This window comes from Podarcis melisellensis (genome assembly GCF_964234715.1).
Source record: "Podarcis melisellensis genome assembly, chromosome: 1".
Lineage (NCBI taxonomy): Eukaryota > Metazoa > Chordata > Lepidosauria > Squamata > Lacertidae > Podarcis > Podarcis melisellensis.
In genome coordinates, this window is record NC_138528.1 from 33,955,521 (window position 1) to 33,975,938 (window position 20,418).

The window sequence follows — 20,418 nt, forward strand, 5'->3', positions numbered from 1 at the left end:
CCCACCCTGTGGAATGCCCTGCCAACATAAAGCGAGAACCAATTATGCAACCTTCCATAGAAATCTGAAGGCAGCCTTGTATCGGGATGCTTTTAATGTGTGATGTTCTGTTGTTGTTGTTGTTGTTGTTGTTGTTGTATACCCTGTAGGAAACCACCCAGAGTGTCTGGGGAATTATTATTATTATTATTATTATTATTATTATTATTATTATTATTATTCCACCAGGCATGGGAGGGCCAGGCTCTGACTGGCTCCAGCTACAAAAGCTGAGACTTCTGAAGAGGTCAGAGGCCATCTGGCTGTCTCTTAGTGCAGACCAAGGTCACTGAGTCTGAGTTTCCACAGCCACCACCTACCATGAACCACCGTTGGCAGCAATGGCAACAACAATGGCAGATAAGTTCTATGCTTATGATAATATTTTATCCTCTTGCTTCTGCTATTTTAAACATGCATTTGACTTCCTTTAGTAATATTTTATTTTAAAATGGTTAAGGGAATTTTGGTTAACTTTGCTGTGCTAAATGTGCATTCTGTAGTTGACCTTTGTAATGTTTTATTTTGATATCTTTACGATAATGTTTTCCTGTTAAGTACATTGCTTTGAATGTATACTTTATATTTGACTTTCTTTGGTAACGTTCAGTAATATTCCGGATGGTTTGATGTTTTAATGTGTTGCAAACTGCTTTGTGATCTTTCCCTCCTTAAAAATATAAAACAGTATAGAAATGAAATTAATAATAACAGTAATATGTAGGCTGCCCTAGTTATTTCAATGGAAAGACCCAACCTGTCTGGACACTCCTCTGCTCCTAGAATCCATTTGTTGAAATTAGCAAGAAGGTCTGGTGGGTTGGAGAGCTCTCTGTATGTACACCAGGGACTGTGTGCCGCTAACTAATTGTGGGAGGGAATATTATGTTCAGAAACTTCATATCAAAACTGATTCAAGCCATGTAGCATTTCCACCAGTGGACATCCCTATAGATTAAATAACTGGATGAAGTACATGAACTGGATCTGCCCATGTTCCTGGTTATACATGATTGCTGTGTTTCTATTTCCTCCAAAATGTTTTGCTGCAGTTGTGTGCTACTGGGTACAGAGACACTTCTCGGCTTCGTATTCAACTTCTTTTCTTAGCCAGATGTCAGACATCACAAAATTGACAACCACATTCTAAGTGGACGTGAAACCATTTGATTCTTACTAAATGGGAATTGTCATCTTGCTGAGTACGGAGCAGATCTCCTGTTGTGGTTTCTCAAGGAATGTTTTTAAACATCACAGATTTAGTCCAACTAGGAGAGCCCATAATTTTCCTCAGGATTGTTCACAGAAAGGAATATATGTTCTTGACAATGGTGTTGAAGGCAACAGTGTAAGAAGTTTCATATCAATATATGTTACATATTCCTTTAATGGTCTCTCTCAGTGGGTCTGTGCTTTTTTTCTGATTCATTGGTTTTCTTTGTGTAATTGATTAATGCATCCGTGTTAGGCTAACCAAACCTCCACATCTCCATCTCATTATTTAAAAAAGATACTGAGATCAATACACAATAAGGCAGGCTTATGAGTTTTTGTATCCTTATTCAACTTAAATTATGCATTTCTAGACTCATCTATTGTTTTTCATTTTATTTTCTGGGCACATAATTGCTGCTCGTCAAAAGGTTCAGATCCTTGCATTCAGGTCAAACTGATTTGGGACCTCTTTAAATTGTTCCAGTGGGTCATTTCCTGTTTTCCAGTGGCTGTGATGGCAGACTCATTAAAACGGCCAGCTCGTCTGATTTCGTTATCTTTCAAAGCAACATATGTCAGGAATACATTCACTTCTTTATTTCTGAATACAAAACAGAAGGGAAATTTAAACTTTGATTCTTGCAGTAAGCCACAACAGCTTGGCCATTAGTAAGCTCCCGGTGTGCATTGAGAGCGTACCGTGAACTGTGAGGTCAAAGGCTGTTATTGCCCAAAGAATTCTTGAACTACTCTGTGTCTCAGATAACTCAATTTATATGTCACAGAAGAAGGTGAAGATAGCATATTTTGGATAAATTATATTCCACTTGCACTTAGAGAGTTCTTGACGATGCTTAAAAGAGAAAAGGGTTACACCCCAATCACAAATGTCAAGGAGCTAGCTAGCAGAGTACTACAACCGACTGCAGAACGAAACCATTATTCCAAGAGAGAAAGCTTCCAGACAGAACTTCTGCAATGCTGCTTTCTCTCCTGGGAACTGGGCTAAATTTTCAGGCAAGAATACAGGGCAACTTGGCCACAACAATGCAAGCCCATCCACATTTATCTCATTTGTGGTTCTCTTAGCCGGGCCGGGTTTGCCCATGAAACTAAATTGTTCAAAGTCATTAAAACAAAAAAGAAGTGAAGAGTTTCAAAAGGACCTCTCCAAACTGAGTGAATGGGTGGTGAAATGGCAGATGCAATTCAATGTAAGCAAGTGTGAAGTGATGCACGTTGGGGCAAAAAAGAAGTTAACTTCACATATACGTTCATAGGGTCTGAACTGAAGGTGGCTAACGGGGAATGAGTCCTAGTAGATAGCTTAGTGAAGATATTGACCATTCCATGCTAGGGATCATTGGGAAAGGAATTGAAAATAAACCTGCCCGTATCATAATGCTGTTATACAAATCTGTGGTTGCGACCACACCTCAGAATGGGTATTATAGATTTGGAAAAGGTTCAGAAAAAGGCAACCAAAAAAATGATCATGTGGATGGAGTGATTCCCCTGTGAAGAATGGTTGCAGCATTTGGGAATTTTTAGCTTAGAGAAAGAGCAAGGAAGAGGTGGCATGATAGAAGCTTATCAAATAATGCATGACATGGAGAAAGTGGAGAGGAAAGTTTCTTTCTCTCTCATAACACTAGAACTCATGGACGCCCAATGAAGCCAAGTGCTGGAAGATTCAGGACAGAGAAAATAAAATACACATAGTTAACCTATGGATCTCGCTCCGACAGGACGCAATGTTAGCCACCAACCTAGTAAAGGTAAAGGGACCCCTGACCATTGGGTCCAGTCATGGCCGACTCTGGGGTTGCGGCGCTCATCTCGCTTTATTGGCCCGAGGGAGCTGGCGTACAGCTTCCAGGTCATTTTGGCCAGCATGACTAAGCCGCTTCTGGCGAACCAGAGCAGCATACGGAAACGCCGTTTACCTTCCCGCTGGAGTGGTACCTATTTATCTACTTGCACTTTGATGTGCTTTCGAACTGCTAGGTTTGCAGGAGCAGGGACCGAGCAATGGGAGCTCACCCCGTCGCGGGGATTCGAACCGCCGACCTTCTGATCGGCAAGTCCTAGGCTCTGTGCTTTAACCCACAGCGCCACCCGCGTCCCTTAGCTACCAACCTACATGGCTTTAAAAGGGGATTAGACAAATTCACCACAATGTAAGGAAATGAAAGTCTCAAATGTTATCAATCGCTCTTATAGATGAGAAAGTTTCACATTTAATGTTTTTTTTTCATCCAACACAGCGACACACCACCAAAAGAACAGCATTTTAAAAATGCAATGCACCCTTAACTTTGTGCCCCACTGATGGAAATTGGCCCCATAAGCTATGGTTGATTAATCTACCAATCAAACTGATTGAAGCATACAACCTAGATAATATAAAAGGTTACCGAGAGCCAAACTCGGATGGTTTTGGCTGTGTTTCACATGTTCCAGCTGCTTGTGAAGCATCCTCAGGACACATTTATGTAGCAAGTCCCCTCTGAGCCTAGACTTAATACCAATCTAATATAGATTGGTTAGAGGTAGTCAGCATGGATTTACCAAAGAGATGTCATGCTTAACAAACTTGATTCACTTCTTTGAGGAAGTAGCAATGAGAGTGGACAAGAGTGAAGAACTAGACATAATTCACTTGGACTTGAAAGGGCTTTCAATATGGTACCATATAACAGATTCATTTATAAGGTTAGCAGGTAGAGCATTGATGGTGAAATAGTCAATTGGATATCAAATTGACTCAGTAACAAGCATTGGAGATGGTGGTAATGGTGACAGATCACACTGGAGTGTGTAAATATGCACCATGGGGTGCACAAGTGAAGATTTCATGAATCTAGTATTGATAGGCAATGATTGACCAAAGAGAATCAGAAGAAAATTAAAAACGCTTTAGAAAAGCATATAAGGGAAAAGAAAACACACACACCCCTCTTATTTGAAGCCCTACCAAATGAAGAGCTATGTAATTCATCATATAGTGTTAAGGGTCTGTGATGTACTTCACCAAAACAAATGACTACTCCTTCAACCTTCAACTTTCAACTTCACAGAAGTTATACTAGTCTTCACTGAGGAGGTCCCGTTTCTGGATAGCATTATTCCAGAGTGCAGATGGAGCACACATGTCTATCTATCTATCATCTATCTATCATCTATCTATCTATCTATCTATCTATCTATCTATCTATCTATCATCTATCTATCATCTATCTATCTATCATCTATCTATCATCTATCTATCTATCATCTATCTATCATCTATCTATCTATCATCTATCTATCATCTATCTATCATCTATCTATCATCTATCTATCATCTATCTATCTATCATCTATCATCTATCTAAATGTTAAGAATAGGGGTTTTCAATTACGTGCGCTTGCAGTCTGAAGTGGTGTAGATCAGACATAGCTTTATCATATCAATGAGAACAAGGCTGCAGCCAGACTGTTTACCGTGAATATCCTCTTCCAAGGTTGAAGTGTGCACCTGGGCTAGATCTAGACATACCAAAGAAGCATTGTAAACGTTGTATGAGAAATCGTGTTGGCAAAAACGGAACTCCACAGCACCATCTGCTGTCACAGTGTTATAATGCATATGCAGTGGTACCTCGGTTTACGAACTTAATCCGTTCCGGAAGTCCGTTCTTAAACTGAAATCATTCTGAAACCAAGGCGCGCTTTCCCTAATGAGGCCTCCCACCGCCGGTACCCTTCCACCGTTCGGATTCCATTCTTAGACCGAGCTAAAGTTCTCAAACTGGGACACTACTTCCGGTTTTGCAGTTTGTAAACCAAATCGTTCTTATACTGGACTGTTTTTAAACTGAGATACCACTGTACAACACTTCTAAAACACTTTTTCTTTACCAATTTTTTATTTGAGTCCCTAAACTTCGAAACGTCCATATTTGAGCTGGTTCATTAGGTAGGAAACTATTGTGGCCTGGTGAAGAAGAGGGCAGGGCTCTTGCGCCTTTTATAGTTGGGTGGAAGGGGGAACATCAGCAGGAGCAGAAATTCCCTCTTCTGCGCAACTGCTAAGACCCCTGTTGTTGTTTTCAGCTGGCACTTCTGCTAACGAAAAGCATGCATAGCATATTTTTGATTTCTCAATAGTGAAAGGGTGGGGTGAGGGGACGAAGTAAACTACCGTATTTTTTGCCCTATAGGATGCCCTTTTTCCCCTCCAAAAATGCAGGGGAAATGTGTGTGCGTCCTATGGAGCGAATGCAGGCTTTCGCTGAAGCCTGGAGAGCGAGAGGGGTCGGTGCGCACCAACCCCTCTTGCTCTCCAGGCTTCAGGAAGCTCTGCGCAGCCCTCGGGAGCCCGGCGCAAATTTGCGCTGGGCTCCTGACGGCTACGCGGAGGTGCCTGCAGCCCCGAGCTTCGCCCAGCTCCACGCAGCCATCCGGAGCCCGGCGCGAAGTCACGCTGGGCTCCCGACTGCTGCGCGGAGCTGCCTGCAGCCCCGGGCTTCGCCCAGCTCTGCGCAGCCATCTGGAGCCAAGCGCGAAGTTGCACTGGGCTCCCGGCAGCTGCGTGGAGCTGCCTGCATTCCGAAGCCTGGGACGCGCTGAAGAGCGTGCCCAGGCTTCGCGCACCTCTCCGCAAGCCTGGGGAAACCGGCGCGACTTCGCGCCGGGCTCCCTAGGCTTGCGGATGATAGCAGGCTGTTCTGGGGGCTGGGGAAGCTCAGGCTTCCCCCGCGCCAGCCCCGCGCCTGGTGTGGAAATAATTTTTTTTCTTTATTCCCCCCCCCAAAAAAAACCTAGGTGCGTCCTATGGGGCGGTGCACCCTATGGGGCGGAAAATATGGTAGGATGGACCTGAAACTGAATTGGGCAATCTAAAAGTGCATCAGAGAAGGTGGGCTGTTTTCCAAAATATCAAAACAGGGGCAGAACCTATCTTTGTGGCCAGTGAGCACCCCTGGTACTAGATACCATTAGCTATGCTGTTTAAAATATTAATCCTGGTTGCATGGAAAGTCAGTGCTAATACTACTTCTAATGATATTATAAAGCCAACACTTCTATCAGTCTATACAACCTGGCAGAACTTACCATGTTTTGGGGCACCCAGAAAAGAGACTACCTATTGCCTCCCTGTAGTAATGAAGAGTAGAGCACACTAACATCTATTATACAAAATCAAACATATTCTGGTTTAATCCAGAAAAACAACATGGAGCCATACAACAACTGATGGAGAGTAGAATCCCCTGTTCACCCACAGGTATGCACTTAAACTACATAACAAGAATAAGAATAGCAAGCCTAGTTAAGAGAAAGAGAAAAGCAAAGACCATGCGGTAGGAAGGTTCTGTCAAATTTCATTGGTCGACCCCTCTGTTCAACTGACATTCACACCCACACCCACCCCATGCTACCTCTGAGTTTGTTGCGTACTTTGAGCACAGTGAGGATAGCACTGCTATTGGAGTTGAAGAGGTCCTTTTACCAGCAACTTGGACCATCTTTGGAGCCTGCCCAGCCTCTGTGCCCTGGCATCAAACCCATCCCACCATTTTTCAGGTGCTCCTAGATGGCACAATTAACTGATGTGGCTATGAAAGAGCAAAATTGTGCTTAGGAAACAAGGCAAATATGAAACTTGCAATACTATATGGAATCTGTTTCTTGAAACCTTTGGAGATTAGTTGTCTCAATGCCTTGTTACCAATCTATTCCCTCTCCTATATTCATGTCCTTCCTATCCAATTACAAATTTCCATCACTCTCTTCTTGTTATCCATCTTTCCTCTAAAATTATATGCTGCCTAGTGCTTTAGGCATAGGGAAGCTGTGGCCCTCCAGATGTTGTACTGACCATTGGTCATGCTGGCTTGTCCTGATGGGAATGCAACATCTGGAGGGGGCCACAGTTTCCCAGGTTTCTTTCCAACTGGCTACCAATTTAGAGGGAGAGAGACCCAGCTCATAGAAAACATATTGTGCTTTGCAATCTCTTTAATACTGATCACCTCTGCATTTGCCTTAAAGCATAGCAGATATGTTTAGAGGCAAAAAGAAATGATCTGAAACCCTCTTTACTTTAGTGAACCTCACAATGGCCTATCCTTTTGACAATCATCTTGATAATGTCATTCACGAGAGAGTTTGTGCCTCTGGAATTTAATTGTGCAAGAAAAATGTAAAGAAAAATGTTTAAACTTTTTTGCAAAGGCTAGAGCCCATTAATGTCAGCATTTAGGATGGTGTTGATTGATTTTAATAGGCCCAGGATTTGAACTTTTGTTATTATGCAGAGCATAAGGATAAACACATACATCAATAATCCATCAAGAGAATGCTAATTCTGGTGGGGGGAAATGTGGCTCCTGCATTTTGATCCTGTCATTTCCACCACAATCAACATCCTCAAGAATAACAGCAAAAGCTTCTCTCTACCTTCTACAAGCTAATGTGTAGCTGTGTGCTACATGTGGCTGTCTTGAGCTTCTGGTATCCTAAGCTTTCCTTTCATTTCCCTGTATGAGAAGAGAATGGATCACATACATGCTACTGTTAAATTCTCATGTGGAAATAAATCATTATTAAGGACCAGCAACTGGTAGTGCACTCTACCTCTCTCCACATTGCAGATTCACTTTTTTAGTTCCCTCTGGGCTTTGGGGAGCTGTTAGGTCAGCAGCTAGAGATGCTAGGCTATGCACACAGACAGCCCTATGGATCAACTATTCTCCTAAAGCTGTCGGAAACAAATTCACACTTTCCTATAAGCTCCTTACATTTCGAAATGAAAATGAAAAGGACAGGGAATTAGTAAGACTATGAAGCTATGTGATTAAGTGTGGGCTTGACCTTGTATTTATTGCGGTGCCTTGTATAATATAATGTGTCCAAGTAACATTCAATGTCTTCGCTTCTTAGGCTGCCTCTAGACTGTCACTATTTGTGTGGGGTGGGGGGAGAGGATTCAGTTGCACACCTGAAAACTCAGGTTTTTCAAATGGGTTTGGTGCTCATGCACAACAAACTTGCTTCCCAACCGCAAAGGAATCAGGAAAGTGACAGAAAAATGTTGTGTGGAATAACAATTGCTTGCTATAACATTGTATAACTTCCCCCTCCCCCCCAAAAAAAAATCAGAATGAATGCTCCATAAGCAGCTGACATTGTACAATCTCTCTGAAAACTTTGTGCAAACAAATCAGGGTGAAGGCTCAATAAACGTGTTGTCTGGAAGCAACCTTAGCATTTCTTGAGCTCTTGCCTAGAACTCTGAGGTTCCTTTGGCATGCAGTTCCTTTGCAAGATTCAGGTTCATACAAGAAGCTCATTATCTGGGTGACAGCTAATTACATGATGCTGAATGCCAGCCACCCTCTACTTTCCACCTTTTGAAAACAACAACACAGCATTAATGGAAATACTATGCAAATTGCATAGGAAGCTGTGACAAGGAAGAGAACAATCCCAATAAGCTCACTGTCAGTTTGTGGTGTTTCACAATCACAGCTGATACCATCACCTTGCAGTGGATGCGGCAAAAGACTGCATTTTTAATCTTCCTGAAGCTTTCACCCAGTTCAATTTTTCAAAGATGCCAAGACTGCCCTGTCTAGTTTCTTTTGCAACCACTTCAGCCTGGTCTTAGAAGATAGTGTATCAGTGCCATCACTGAGCAGCTATTCAAAATCACGCCTCAGATAGTAGGAGATAGGAACTGTCAACAAAAGTGGATTGTGGGCCGAAGGTCTGGATTTATTTCATTTCTCTATTTTCCTTTGCAAGAGTGACTTCTCACAGTACTGGGTAGCTTTTAACAACAACAACAAGTCATAGTGCCAGTTGTCAGACTTTCACATTATCAGCCTGATCCTATGGCTTCTTACATGCATGAAAGCATCAATGTGCAAATCAGAGGGGGGGGGGGCTGTGGTCTCCTGAATATTCCTGGACTACAGTTTCCATCATCCCAGACCATTGGTTGTGTTAGTTTGGGGCTGGTGGGGGCTGGTGGGACTCCAGCAACATCTGGAGGGCCCCGCACTTCCTATCCTTGATGTAAATGAAGAGTCCAAGAGGACAGACTTTCCTTAACCTGAACACCAACTTGCCTTGGAGCATCTTGTTCAATCTGGTACTTAGGGCCATTGTCTGCCTGCAGAAACATGTTTGCTGGACTGTTTTGTCTATGCTGTTTGTCTCAGATCCTCACAGGGCCCTGACAAATTCTGACGTTGTGTTTAGATGAGTCACTTTGAGCCTTTCTCATGCAGTATGAAAAAGTGTTGGCTTTGCAGGACAGCATGCAGGACAGCGAAAGAATAGAAAAGTTGGCCTCTGTGTAATAATATTTTGCATTCACATTATAATCCAGTTAAAAGGAAACAATGATTTAAATATCTCTTGGTTAAAGTGGGAAATGAGAGTTCTGAAGCCTGATCCCATTCATTTCAATGGGACTGTACTACCAAGGATCGAAGCCTTAAAAGGAATGGAAAAGCCAGACTTGATGTAGTTTGGCTAAAGATGGATAAAATGTAGAATTTGTTAACGCAAATTCATTATTTAATTAGGAAGTGTTTTTAGGCTCCCCTTCATGGATCACTGCTTTGTTGTGGCGAAGGGGCTTGAATAACTCCAAGAATCTATGAGCTATGCCGTGCAGGGCAACCCAAGACGGACAGGTCATAGCCAAGAGTTTAGACTAAATGTGATCCACCTAGAAAAGGAACTGGCAAACCACTCCAGTATTTTGCCAAGCAAACTCCATGGACATAAAAAAGGAGAAGCTTTGAGAAGTGAGAGTTTCCAAGGCATGCTCTGGTTCATGGGGTCACAGAGAGTCGAGCATGACTAAGACGACTAAACAACAACAATTCAGGCTAGAGACAGACTCAGGCTTAAGGGTCAGGACAGAACATGACATAGAAAAAGACTGAGGACAGGCCTTCTCGATCAGGACTACCACACAAGGGAAATTATGTAAGTTGTTGCAAGTCTTTGTAGAGCTTTCTTCTTATAGACTCCAAGGATCAAAACACCTCAAGGCTGGATATGTAAGAAAGTTCTAAGACTGCATTTCAAGGGAAACAAAACAAGAAACAGAATGAACTAAAGCAAGGCATCAAAGGTGAACAATTCAGTACCAATTCTTTGTAAACATGTGAAATGAGAAGCTTGCTTCCCTTATCACATCTGTAAAACAGACAAACCAGGGAACACCGGTTAGGTCAGCCAACCAGGAACAATGCTGTGGCCATCTGAGCAGTGCTCAGTTGAATTCCACAAAAGCAAGAGGAATCAGACCAGGCCACTTGAGAGCACTGGTGGAACAGAGAGAAGCAATGGGACATAGTTATCTCTGGATACAAATTCTATAGGAAAGACACAGAGTGGCGTACTGCAGGTGGTGTCATTCTGTACATCAAACACAACATTGAGTCCAGCAAGCTAGGAATTGCAAGAGGGACAGCCCTCTCCATCCAATCATTGTATCTGGTGATACTGGGCCCCAAGGAGCATTGACTATAGTGTTTAATTAAATATACAGGTGAATAGCCAGTTTCCAAGGAAATCCAAAGCAGTTACCTTCAATTTCAAAAGAGGAAATTTCCACAATATGAGATTGGTAAATTTAAGAAGGTCAAATCACTGTAAAATGATTAGGAGTTATTTAAAAGCCTAATATTAGACGCTTGACTAGAGTGTATAACCCAGATCAGGAATGGAACAACAAGGACCAAGAGGAAGCCAGCACAGTTAACGAGCAAAGATGCTATTAGAAGCAAGAAAGTTTCGGGGGCGGGGGGAGAATGAAGTCTTCTTTAAGTGACCAGCACAATTTTGGCAAAAAAAAAATAGTGTGAGTCGACAGTAAGGAATGCTAAAAAAATATATCTGAGGAACACATTGCTAAAAGCATTAAGACAAACAAGAAGGGCGGGGAAAAGGAGATTTATTGGCTGGTGGTTTTTGTTCTTGTTATTATTATGTATTTTGTGTTTTTAGGTTGTATTTTTATGTTGTCAACTGCCCTTAGATCTGCGGATGAAGGGCGGTATACAAATTTAATAAGTAAAGGAATACGTTCTTTAAAAATTGGAAGCAGCAGACAGCTTAGGGAAGCAGTTGGATCTTAACATGACCAGAGAGTCAAAGGTGTGCTAAAGGAGGATAAAGTGATTCCAGAGAAGCTGAATGAATCCTTTGTATCTGTCTGCACAACAGACAATATAGGGTAGATCTCAGTGCCCAACCTAACTTGCAGGAGGGGAGTCTGAGAACTGCAGCAGATAGCAATGAAAAGTGATTAAGTTTTAGGCTGAATAAACTAAATAAAAACTGGCAAATCTGGATGACACCCACCTGATAGTTCTCAAAGAGCTCATATGTGAAGTTGCTGATCTTCTAACAAAATGTGTAACTTGTCCTTCCAATCGGCCTGCATGCTTGGGGATTGGAAAGTAGCCAATGTAAAATCATTTAAATAAATAAATAAAAAGGAACCAGGAGAAATTTTGGAAATTACAGGCCTGTTAGTTCAATACAGAAGAGCAAGTATTGCTGAAGTAGAGCCAGCATGGCTTCTGCAAGGGTAAGTCCTGTCTCACAAACCTGTTAGAGTTCCCTGAGAGTGTCAACAAGCATTTGGATAGAGGTGATCCAGCTGACCTAGTGTACTTGGACTTTCAAAAAGGTACCTCACCAAAGGCTCCCAAATAAGTCATGGATCAGAAGCAAGGTAGTCTCTTATGGACCAGGAATTAAGTAGCAGGAAATAGGAAGTAGAGAGTAGAATAAATGGACAGTTTTCTGGATAAAGAGATGTAGAAAGTGGAAACTGGAATCTTGAACTTGTTCATGAACGAACTAGAGTTAGGGTGAGCAGTGAGGTGGGCACGTTTGCTTATGATACTAACTCGTTTAGGGTCGTTAAAACAACAGGTATGCAAAGTGGGAATCCCTGATCTACAGGTTCAGACATATGCATAATTAGTGCAATGAGCCCACTGAGGAAGTTCACTCAACCCAGTTAATGACTTTGGAGCAGCCAGCATCTATCAAACTAACTTATCTCATAGGGTTGTTGTGAGGATCAGAAAGGAGCGGGATAAAGCACACTGCCCTGAGAGAGATGGATAAAAATGTAATAATTTTCAATTTAAAAATACAAAAATGCTACCATATTATCCTACTAGTTCTCCTCCCCCATATGTTCTATTATACCAAAACAAAGCTCTCTTTTTTTGGCCATGAACCAGCACCAGTCATAATACTTGTTTTGTTGTGCTGGAGAGAAGGTTGTGCAAAGAAATGTGCAAATGAGATTGCCCATATTGTGGAATTTCAGTGAAACAGAAGAGAAGTGAAGCAGGAGAATCCCATTCTGTCAGCATCAATGTCCTGTATTGACTCTGGGGCTTATCACCTTCCTGCTACTGTCACAAAACCATCAAGCATGTATTGTTCATCTGTTAAAAGTAAACCATTCCATTGCGTGTTGAAGCCTATTCCACGTGACTTAAATCTGAAGTCAAGGCCTGTGTTTTGTGTGCTGGCAAACTCTTCTGCCCTCAGTTTGCTTGCCAGAAAGCCTGGCCAATAAACATATATGAAAACCAATGACTTAGTTGTTTTTCCACTCTGGAGGAAGAAAGTTGTTAGAAAAATCAAGAACCTAGATAGAACATGAGTGACGGAAGAGTTTGGTTATAACAATGTTGAGTATAATAAATGAAAATATAAAGTGCATTTTATGTGATTAATGTATGTGAGCTGCCCTCTTCTGGTGTGTAATCATTAAATAAAGTCACACCTTATATAACTGTTAACATTTCCGGTCTATTAGTCAGCTTTGATAATGTGCATAAAATGCTCAGTATGAGAATGAGTTGGGGTTGCTGAGAATTTAAGATGGCGGCATGTTTGGTGTAGTATTTGGATTAGCATTGTGAGCCTGCATCTACGTAGCTTCTTTGAATAGCTTGTAAGCTTTAAGAATAATCTAGTTATGCCCTCTTTTTTTTAACAGGTTTTAGCTTTTTTAATAAAAATTAGCAAACAAGGTACCCTGCTCAAACAAATACTACCAGCATTAATTAATCAGGATGATCATATGTAAAAGAAATGATGCCAGATAGTAACAAATCCAAGAGAAGTTTATTATGAAAATGGCACCTGCAGGATGAAAAAAAATTAAGTTACATAAAGACAACCATGTATGACATGTATGAGAATCTACAAAAGTATAAAAAGAACCCTGTTGTAAATGAAGTATGTACATTTCTGATTTGCAGCATTATCAATGATCAATGAAAAAAGTGTTTCGAATAAGCCAGGCACTCAAGAAGTTAGATTCGGTTAGCTTAACACAAAATAAATGTACCATAGCTGTCATTTTTTAACATTTTAATTTTTTTTATATATTGTAGAGTTGGTAACACTGCTAAGATTTATACGAACAGAATCCCTTTCCCCTTTATTCAGCTACTTGGCACCAGTCTCCTCATAAAAGATTTCATATATTTGTACAAGAAATAGTTAAAAACACAGACACAGTCTTCACAGGTAATGAAGGTTTTTTTTCCATTTTGTAATTTTAAACACTATGGATTTAGACAGCAGCTGTGATTATCTGTTAGTTTAAATCACCAGAAATCATTTTGACACAACACAGAAACATTTATTCAAAAATAAAATTAAAACAACAACAGCTGTCTAGCTGTTCTTTGTAGCTGATAGGTGCACTCCTTTGATTGTTCAATAGCTAGAGTAGAGCTTCCAAGGGAAAGCCCAAATCAGCTTCCCTTGGCCTTGAAATCTACTTAAACATCCTTCAAATCTAACTCTTTAAAAGCCCATTATCAAAATTTGTGACATCCAAAATGCCCCTTTGGGACATTATTCCTTTCCACTCTCCCTCAGACCTGCCCCTCAGATTCTATAGCAACTGTACTAGAAATTGGTTCAACAACACGTATGTTATCCAAAATGTAGAGACCAGCTGAGTTAAAATTACATTAACATTGCACATATATGTAAATATATATATATATGTATATGACAATCCTAAGCTCAGGTTCCCTATTTTAACAACGTCTGTTGACCTTTGCAAGAATTTTCTATCTCACTTGAAATTGCTCTCTGTATATTACTCCATCAACCTACCTGGGAGAAAACCAAAGAAATGCACCCTCTACTTACAGTTAGAGCACAAGGGACTCTGGAAATGTTAACAACTGAGGCTATATGGCATCACTTTGCTTAATATATCTAAGTATCACCCTTTAGTGCATTGTGCGATGCACACTGTAAGAGTAAGACATACCCAGAATTCCTCTGTGGGGGGGGGAATGGCTCCATTAACCTTGAGCTAGTTAAGAGTCTTTTATCTCTGAGAATGGGAAAAGAGAAGAAGAGAAAGAGGAAGAAACAGGGGAGAAAAGGTGAAGGAAGGAAGACAGAGAGAGAGAGAGAGAGAGAGAGGTCTGAGAATACACAACAGCAAAGCAACAGCAGAAATGAAAAGGTATACAGACAGTGGAAGCAGCATAAGGTGACATTACAGAGGAAGGCCACCACACAAAAACCACTAACCCCCAAGAATCACTGGTTCACTAGGACTGTAGGAATGGGACTTTAACCACTCCAGACTAGAGATAAAGCACAGAGAAGACAAAGGACAAAACAACTACATTAGCTTAGTATATACTGCATATAGTAACACACATTGAAACTGCAATGGGACTGACAGCCAAGGACACTTACACATTGTACACATTACAGTTCTCACATCTGTTATTAGATGCCTTAACAAACAGCTGCCAAAGATGGGCGTGGAAGAAGAATTTATACTTGACAGTCATTTGGAGTGTTTGACACTACATTGATTTCTGGCAACAAAGACAAAATAGGAGATTTCTTTTTCTTTTGTTTTTTTATACTTAATGTGCAGTTTTTAGTTGCAGTTATCTATTTCAAGCTTATTAACCCATTCTTTAAAACATATTGGCTTTGACACTAGAAGGAGGGGGATTACAAAAGACAAATCAATGAGCAAAACTTAAAAATAAAATACAACCTTCCCTCTATAACATTAAATGAAAAAATAAAAAACATGTTAAATATATATATATATTTCCCCTCTTACTCTGAAGTGTTATTTGGGAGTTGTAAAATTAGCCTCAGTTACACTGAGAAAGAAATAAAATAAAGTAAAGCAAAACAGTAAAAACCTATAAATAAAAAAACAACCAAACACTGATCCTCACACCAGTTTTGAGTTTTCTTGTTCTTTAACATGCATTTACCAAAAAAAGAAAAGGCTTCCAGATCCATTTAAATTTAATATGAGGCTATGCTTGTTAGTTTGGAGGTAAAAAAATTAAGTCCTGCAGCAAATGTTAATGAGGGCTTTTGTCTTAACTAACCAAGGAGACTGCAGCACCTGACTATAGACTAGTACAGAAGACATTCCTTTCAAAAAACCCAGCCCACAAGCTGCGTATTGTGTGAAGACATTACAGATTAATAAATGATAGCACCATGGTTTTAGAAATGAAGTTAACGTTTCTGTAATTAACATTTAGTCCATCTTAATATTCTAATCACAGGCCAGAAATTAACTTTTTTAAGAACCCAAATTATTGTATGTGCAAGTAAGAAAATCTTAACCATAAAAAGTGAATTAAACTCTGCATAAAATTCTAAAATACTATCCCCTATTTTTTTAAAGGAATTAGGAACCAAAAAAACCCCTTTTCATTTGACTTAGTCAAACAGGGCACATTGTTTTATGCTTGTTTCTTTTAATCTTGATCACATCAAGATCATGTTGAAGTAAACCCAATGGTTGTCACTTTAAAATCTCTTTACCACATCACTGAGTATTCTATGGCAGAGGCAATACACATATTAAAGGCATCTTAATAAAGATGCAAAGGAAGAAAAAAAATACACATCTCGGAAGAAGACAAAATGGCAGGCAACTGGTACTTCAGCTCTCTGAAGGCAAAAATAAAAAAATATCTTTTACATGAAAGAATAAGTCAAGTTAAAGAGAAAGGGGAGGGTGAAATGGGGACCATCATATTGAGAGAATAAGCTGACCTGCTCAAATTCAAAGTGCTAGAATTAAAGGTCTAAATTAAAATATAGTCTATGCCTCAGAGTTTAACACTGAACACAGTATGTGGTCATATTTCAATCTTCCTTCCGCTCCAGTGTCTGTGTGGCATGAATGCCATTGCTGTACACAGGAAACGGAAGAGTGGAGAAAAGTCCTTCGGCAGTTGTGAACACATTCCCTGCAGGCATTTGGGTCAGACTGGCCGCGCTCACAGCACTTCCAAACGGTCCTGACATATTGAGTCGGTGAACGTGGTGGTAGAGCATTTCCATCGGCGTTTTAGGATCCAGGCCAAAGCTGGGGCTGTTAACGTCCACAAAGTTAACAGCGTGGGTGTTGGGGAGGAGATTGCCCTGCATGGCTAAAGTAACTTCAGCTGGAGCATACCGAATAGTGCCAGTGGTATAGACCCTCTGAGCAGCCGTGCTGGTGGCGGCAAGGGTTCCAGTTACCCTGTGAACCAAAGGAAGCACCACATTGCCTGCTTGCAACCTCTGGAGGGCTTCCAGGTCCCCAGTGTACAACAAAGAGTTGGAAGTGCTGGGGCCTCCAGGATGCTTGTCCCGTGGAGAGGCGGACAGAGGTGGTGACAAAGGGTCAGAGGATACGGGAGCCAAGGCGGAAGTGGATGAGGTGCTGAACTGAGATTTGCGGCTGGCAGTATTTTCAGTTCCTGGCGGGGTGAGGACAGAGTCTGGAATGGAGACATGTAAACTACTGCTGGCTTGGGGGGAAGGGAAGTGCTCTGAGTTGGGGGGCTTGGTCATACTGTAGGGAGATTCGTTCCTTGAGATTTCCCTGTTGGGCGGGTAATTCCAAATGCTGCTATCGTTATCAAAATTGATAGGTTCCGAGATCTCCGTTTTGATTTTGAGCACTGAGGCACTGTTTGGCGATGAGAGCAGCTGGGGCTGGTCCACCAATGCGGAGTCAAGTCCGTTGGGGCTTGAGGTGCTAGACAGCCTTCTGCGAGTCATGCTGCCTCCTTTCTGCTTTTTCCTCCTCTTCTTCCTCTTTTGATGTTTGCTGGAAGACTGGGCATTGACTTCTCCTGCGCTGTCCGAGTCCTTGGCACTGTCTGAGGTCAACGATTCACAGTTCTGCAACCGCAAGTCCGATTCGCTCTCCACGTAGCGTTCCACCTTAATCTGCATAGAACCAAGAGTGCCAAAACTATCCTCCGGGGCCTTTTGATTCTCAAAGTCAGAATTTTCAAAGCTGTCATCACTGTCTCTGCTGTCCTGGTTGCTGGAGCTGTTGCCATCATCGTTACAGTTCATTTCATTATCTGACTGGTTCCCAGACTTCTTCCTATCTGACTCGGGGTCTTCGCTGTTTTCCGACTGGTTTCCTTTTTCATCCGACTTTGAATTCTCATTGTCCTCTGAAGAACGGAAAGAAAAGCACAGAAACACCATTAAGAACAAGAAGGTAAGATTTAAAGCCCACTTAGAGGCCTAGTTGCCAGTGAGATATTATTACCGGTAATTTCTCTGGCAACAGCATCTGGCACAATGCATTTCCTTTCATGTGTGAAACCACAGCAAGTATCAAGCTGAGAGGGATTTGGCTGCCCTTCATCTCCCTCCGGACTGTGAGTGGAAGTGGGGTACCTTTATGTCACATAGACGAAACGAGAACATACTTTGACTGGCACAGTGTCAACAGATCACATACATAAAATTCGGTGATACTTTGTTGTGACTGAGAGAGGACAAGGCTATGCAGATAGTGGCAAGAGCAGAAGTTTCTCCAGGCCTATTTTTGACTCTTGGAAATCAGGCTTCTCCTCTCTGAGGGGCAGTGGCAGCTCTGTAGGACGGAAGCATTTACTTTAGGCTGGGCTGGAGCTTCCACTCCCTCCTGCCTGCCACTACTGCACAAAGGTGAAAGTTACTTCTGTTGCTCTGCTCACTTGATTCTCTGGCCCTGGCCACCACTGGAATGTGGCCCATACAGGGGCGCCATTTCCATGGTGTGGAGGCTTTTATAGCCCCCCAGTGCTTGGTGGGAAGGGTCCCCCCTTCCCCAAATCTTGAGGAGGCCTGACATGAAGTCGCTCCCGACCCTGCACAGCCTGGCTGCACTGTGTTGGAAGAGGAGCACAGCCTGACGTCACATGCAATGTACAATCCAAGTGACGTCACACGTCAGCCCCCCCCCCCCCAGTGCTGGGTATAATTCAGCACCTGGGGGCCCCTGGAAGATTGCCCAGAAGAGAATGCAGCTCCCAGACTGAAACAGGTTCCTGTCTTCCTGTCCTTGCTTTATAGTGTTTGTTTGTTTGTTTGTTTGTGTGTGTGTGTGTGTGTTTGTGTGTGGAATATGTTCTTTTCCCTTTCCTTCCCCCTGAAACATAGTGCAGAAGGGGGGGGGGTTAACTTCATGGCATGTGTGGCCCTTAGCCCCAGTCTTTTCTTCCAGGATGCTGACTACAAGCTACTAAGTGCTACAGCATGGGTAGGCAACCTAAGGCCCGGGGGCCGGATGTGGCCCAATCGCCTTCTCAATCCGGCCAGTGGATGGTCCAGGAATCAGCGTGTTTTTACATGAGTAGAATGTGCCCTTTTATTTAAAATGCATCTCTGGGTTATTTGTGGGGCCTGCCTGGTGTTTTTACATGAGTAGAATGTGCCCTTTTATTTAAAATGCATCTCTGGGTTATTTGTGGGGCATAGGAATTCATTCCTATTTTTTTCCAAAATATAGTCTGACCCACCACATGGTCTGAGGGATGGTGGACTGGCCCATGGCTGAAAAAGGTTGCTGACCCCTGTGCTAGAGCAGGCCTCTTTCCTCTTCTTCCCAACCTCACCTCCACTTTCCTTCTCCTCTCAGCTGACACCTCAGCATTCTCTAGATCCTGGAAATTTGTTGGGCTTTATTGGGCTGTTTTGTCCAGGTGCTGTTCTTCACCTTCCTGCTATGCTCCAGTCCTAGTGATGTTCCAGAGCACCGCAGGGTGGCAGGTCTGTGTGGAATTGTGACTGCCACCAAAAAACGACAGATAGCATTCAGCAAAATGATCCTTTGAGGTGAGGGGTGGGGTGGGGTGTGTAGGGCACCTTAAATGAAAATTCTCATAATTTTTCTTCCCTCAAAATTTCTTCTGAGAAGTTTCAGTTCAGGTCGAAACAAACCCAAATACCCCCAAACTCTGCTGATATAAAAAAAGAAACCAATCAACTCTGGAAGTTAAGAACTATAATTGTATTCCAAACCCTCAAACAAATGGGATGCTTTCTATTAAATCTTGGACACTTTTTTATCCTACCTATACTTTCTTGATTAGCCGGGCATTTGAATGATTATTTTGAATTGTTTTTCTAGTGTTTTATGCTTTATTGGCCTTGTATGCATTGTGGTTCATCACACCATGATACTTTATATGAACTCGCAGTATATAATTTTTTATTATTATTAAATAAATAATGCTGGATGCATAGAAGTAATACAGATTGTGGATAATTCAAAGAAGCATGAGTACTCTGAATTTATATGTTTAGGATATATTTTGTTACCTTTCAAAAGTACCATTAGGCAGTGATGTAGCATGAGAACTGCAAGATCAACTGATAAGTCTGTGACTATAAATCCTAACTTTCCTCTTTTGACGCTGTGAACTTAAAAAGCAAAACCAACTCCCCACCTCCCTGCCAGAGACCCTTTTAAGATGCAAGGCAACAAAAAAACCTGAATGCTTACCTGAGTTGTCCTTTGAATCTGATTCAGAATCGGAGGTCTCAGAGGACTCTGAGGTTTTCTCTGGCAGATGAGGGAGCTGTGCAATATCCATTGGAGTGTCCTTATATTCTTGGTTGCTAAAGAAGAAGAGATGGCAAATATAAACACAAATTTATGACTTGGAGCTTGATCACCTCCCCTTTTCCTCAAATCTCTGGGGCAAAACATGCAAATAAACAGCACGGCAAAGCAAACATGCAAACACATGTTATCTCCTTCCAGTTCTTCACAGCAGAAGTTTTATGGAAACTTCTTTTAAATGTTACCATCAAAATTTCTATCCT

The 20,418-nt window shown here is 41.7% G+C and overlaps 1 protein-coding gene and 1 long non-coding RNA gene across 12 annotated transcripts in view; one reads left to right on the forward strand and one right to left on the reverse strand.

Annotated features, from left to right (window-relative positions):
- The window catches only part of LOC309357128, a 204,974-nt gene that overhangs the window by 19,363 nt on the left and 165,193 nt on the right, over positions 1-20,418 (forward strand). The window lies entirely within an intron of this gene.
- Positions 13,401-20,418, reverse strand: part of NPAS3 (neuronal PAS domain protein 3) — a 636,914-nt gene continuing 629,896 nt past the window's right edge. For all 11 annotated transcript variants that reach the window (XM_081888853.1, XM_081888852.1, XM_081888849.1 and 8 more), the window contains 2 exons: positions 20,096-20,211; positions 13,401-17,774 (listed from right to left, as the gene is read on the reverse strand). In XM_081888853.1, the coding sequence (XP_081744979.1) occupies positions 16,465-17,774; positions 20,096-20,211 (1,426 nt within the window). In that variant the 3' untranslated portion in view covers positions 13,401-16,464. The remainder of the gene's footprint in view (positions 17,775-20,095; positions 20,212-20,418) is intronic.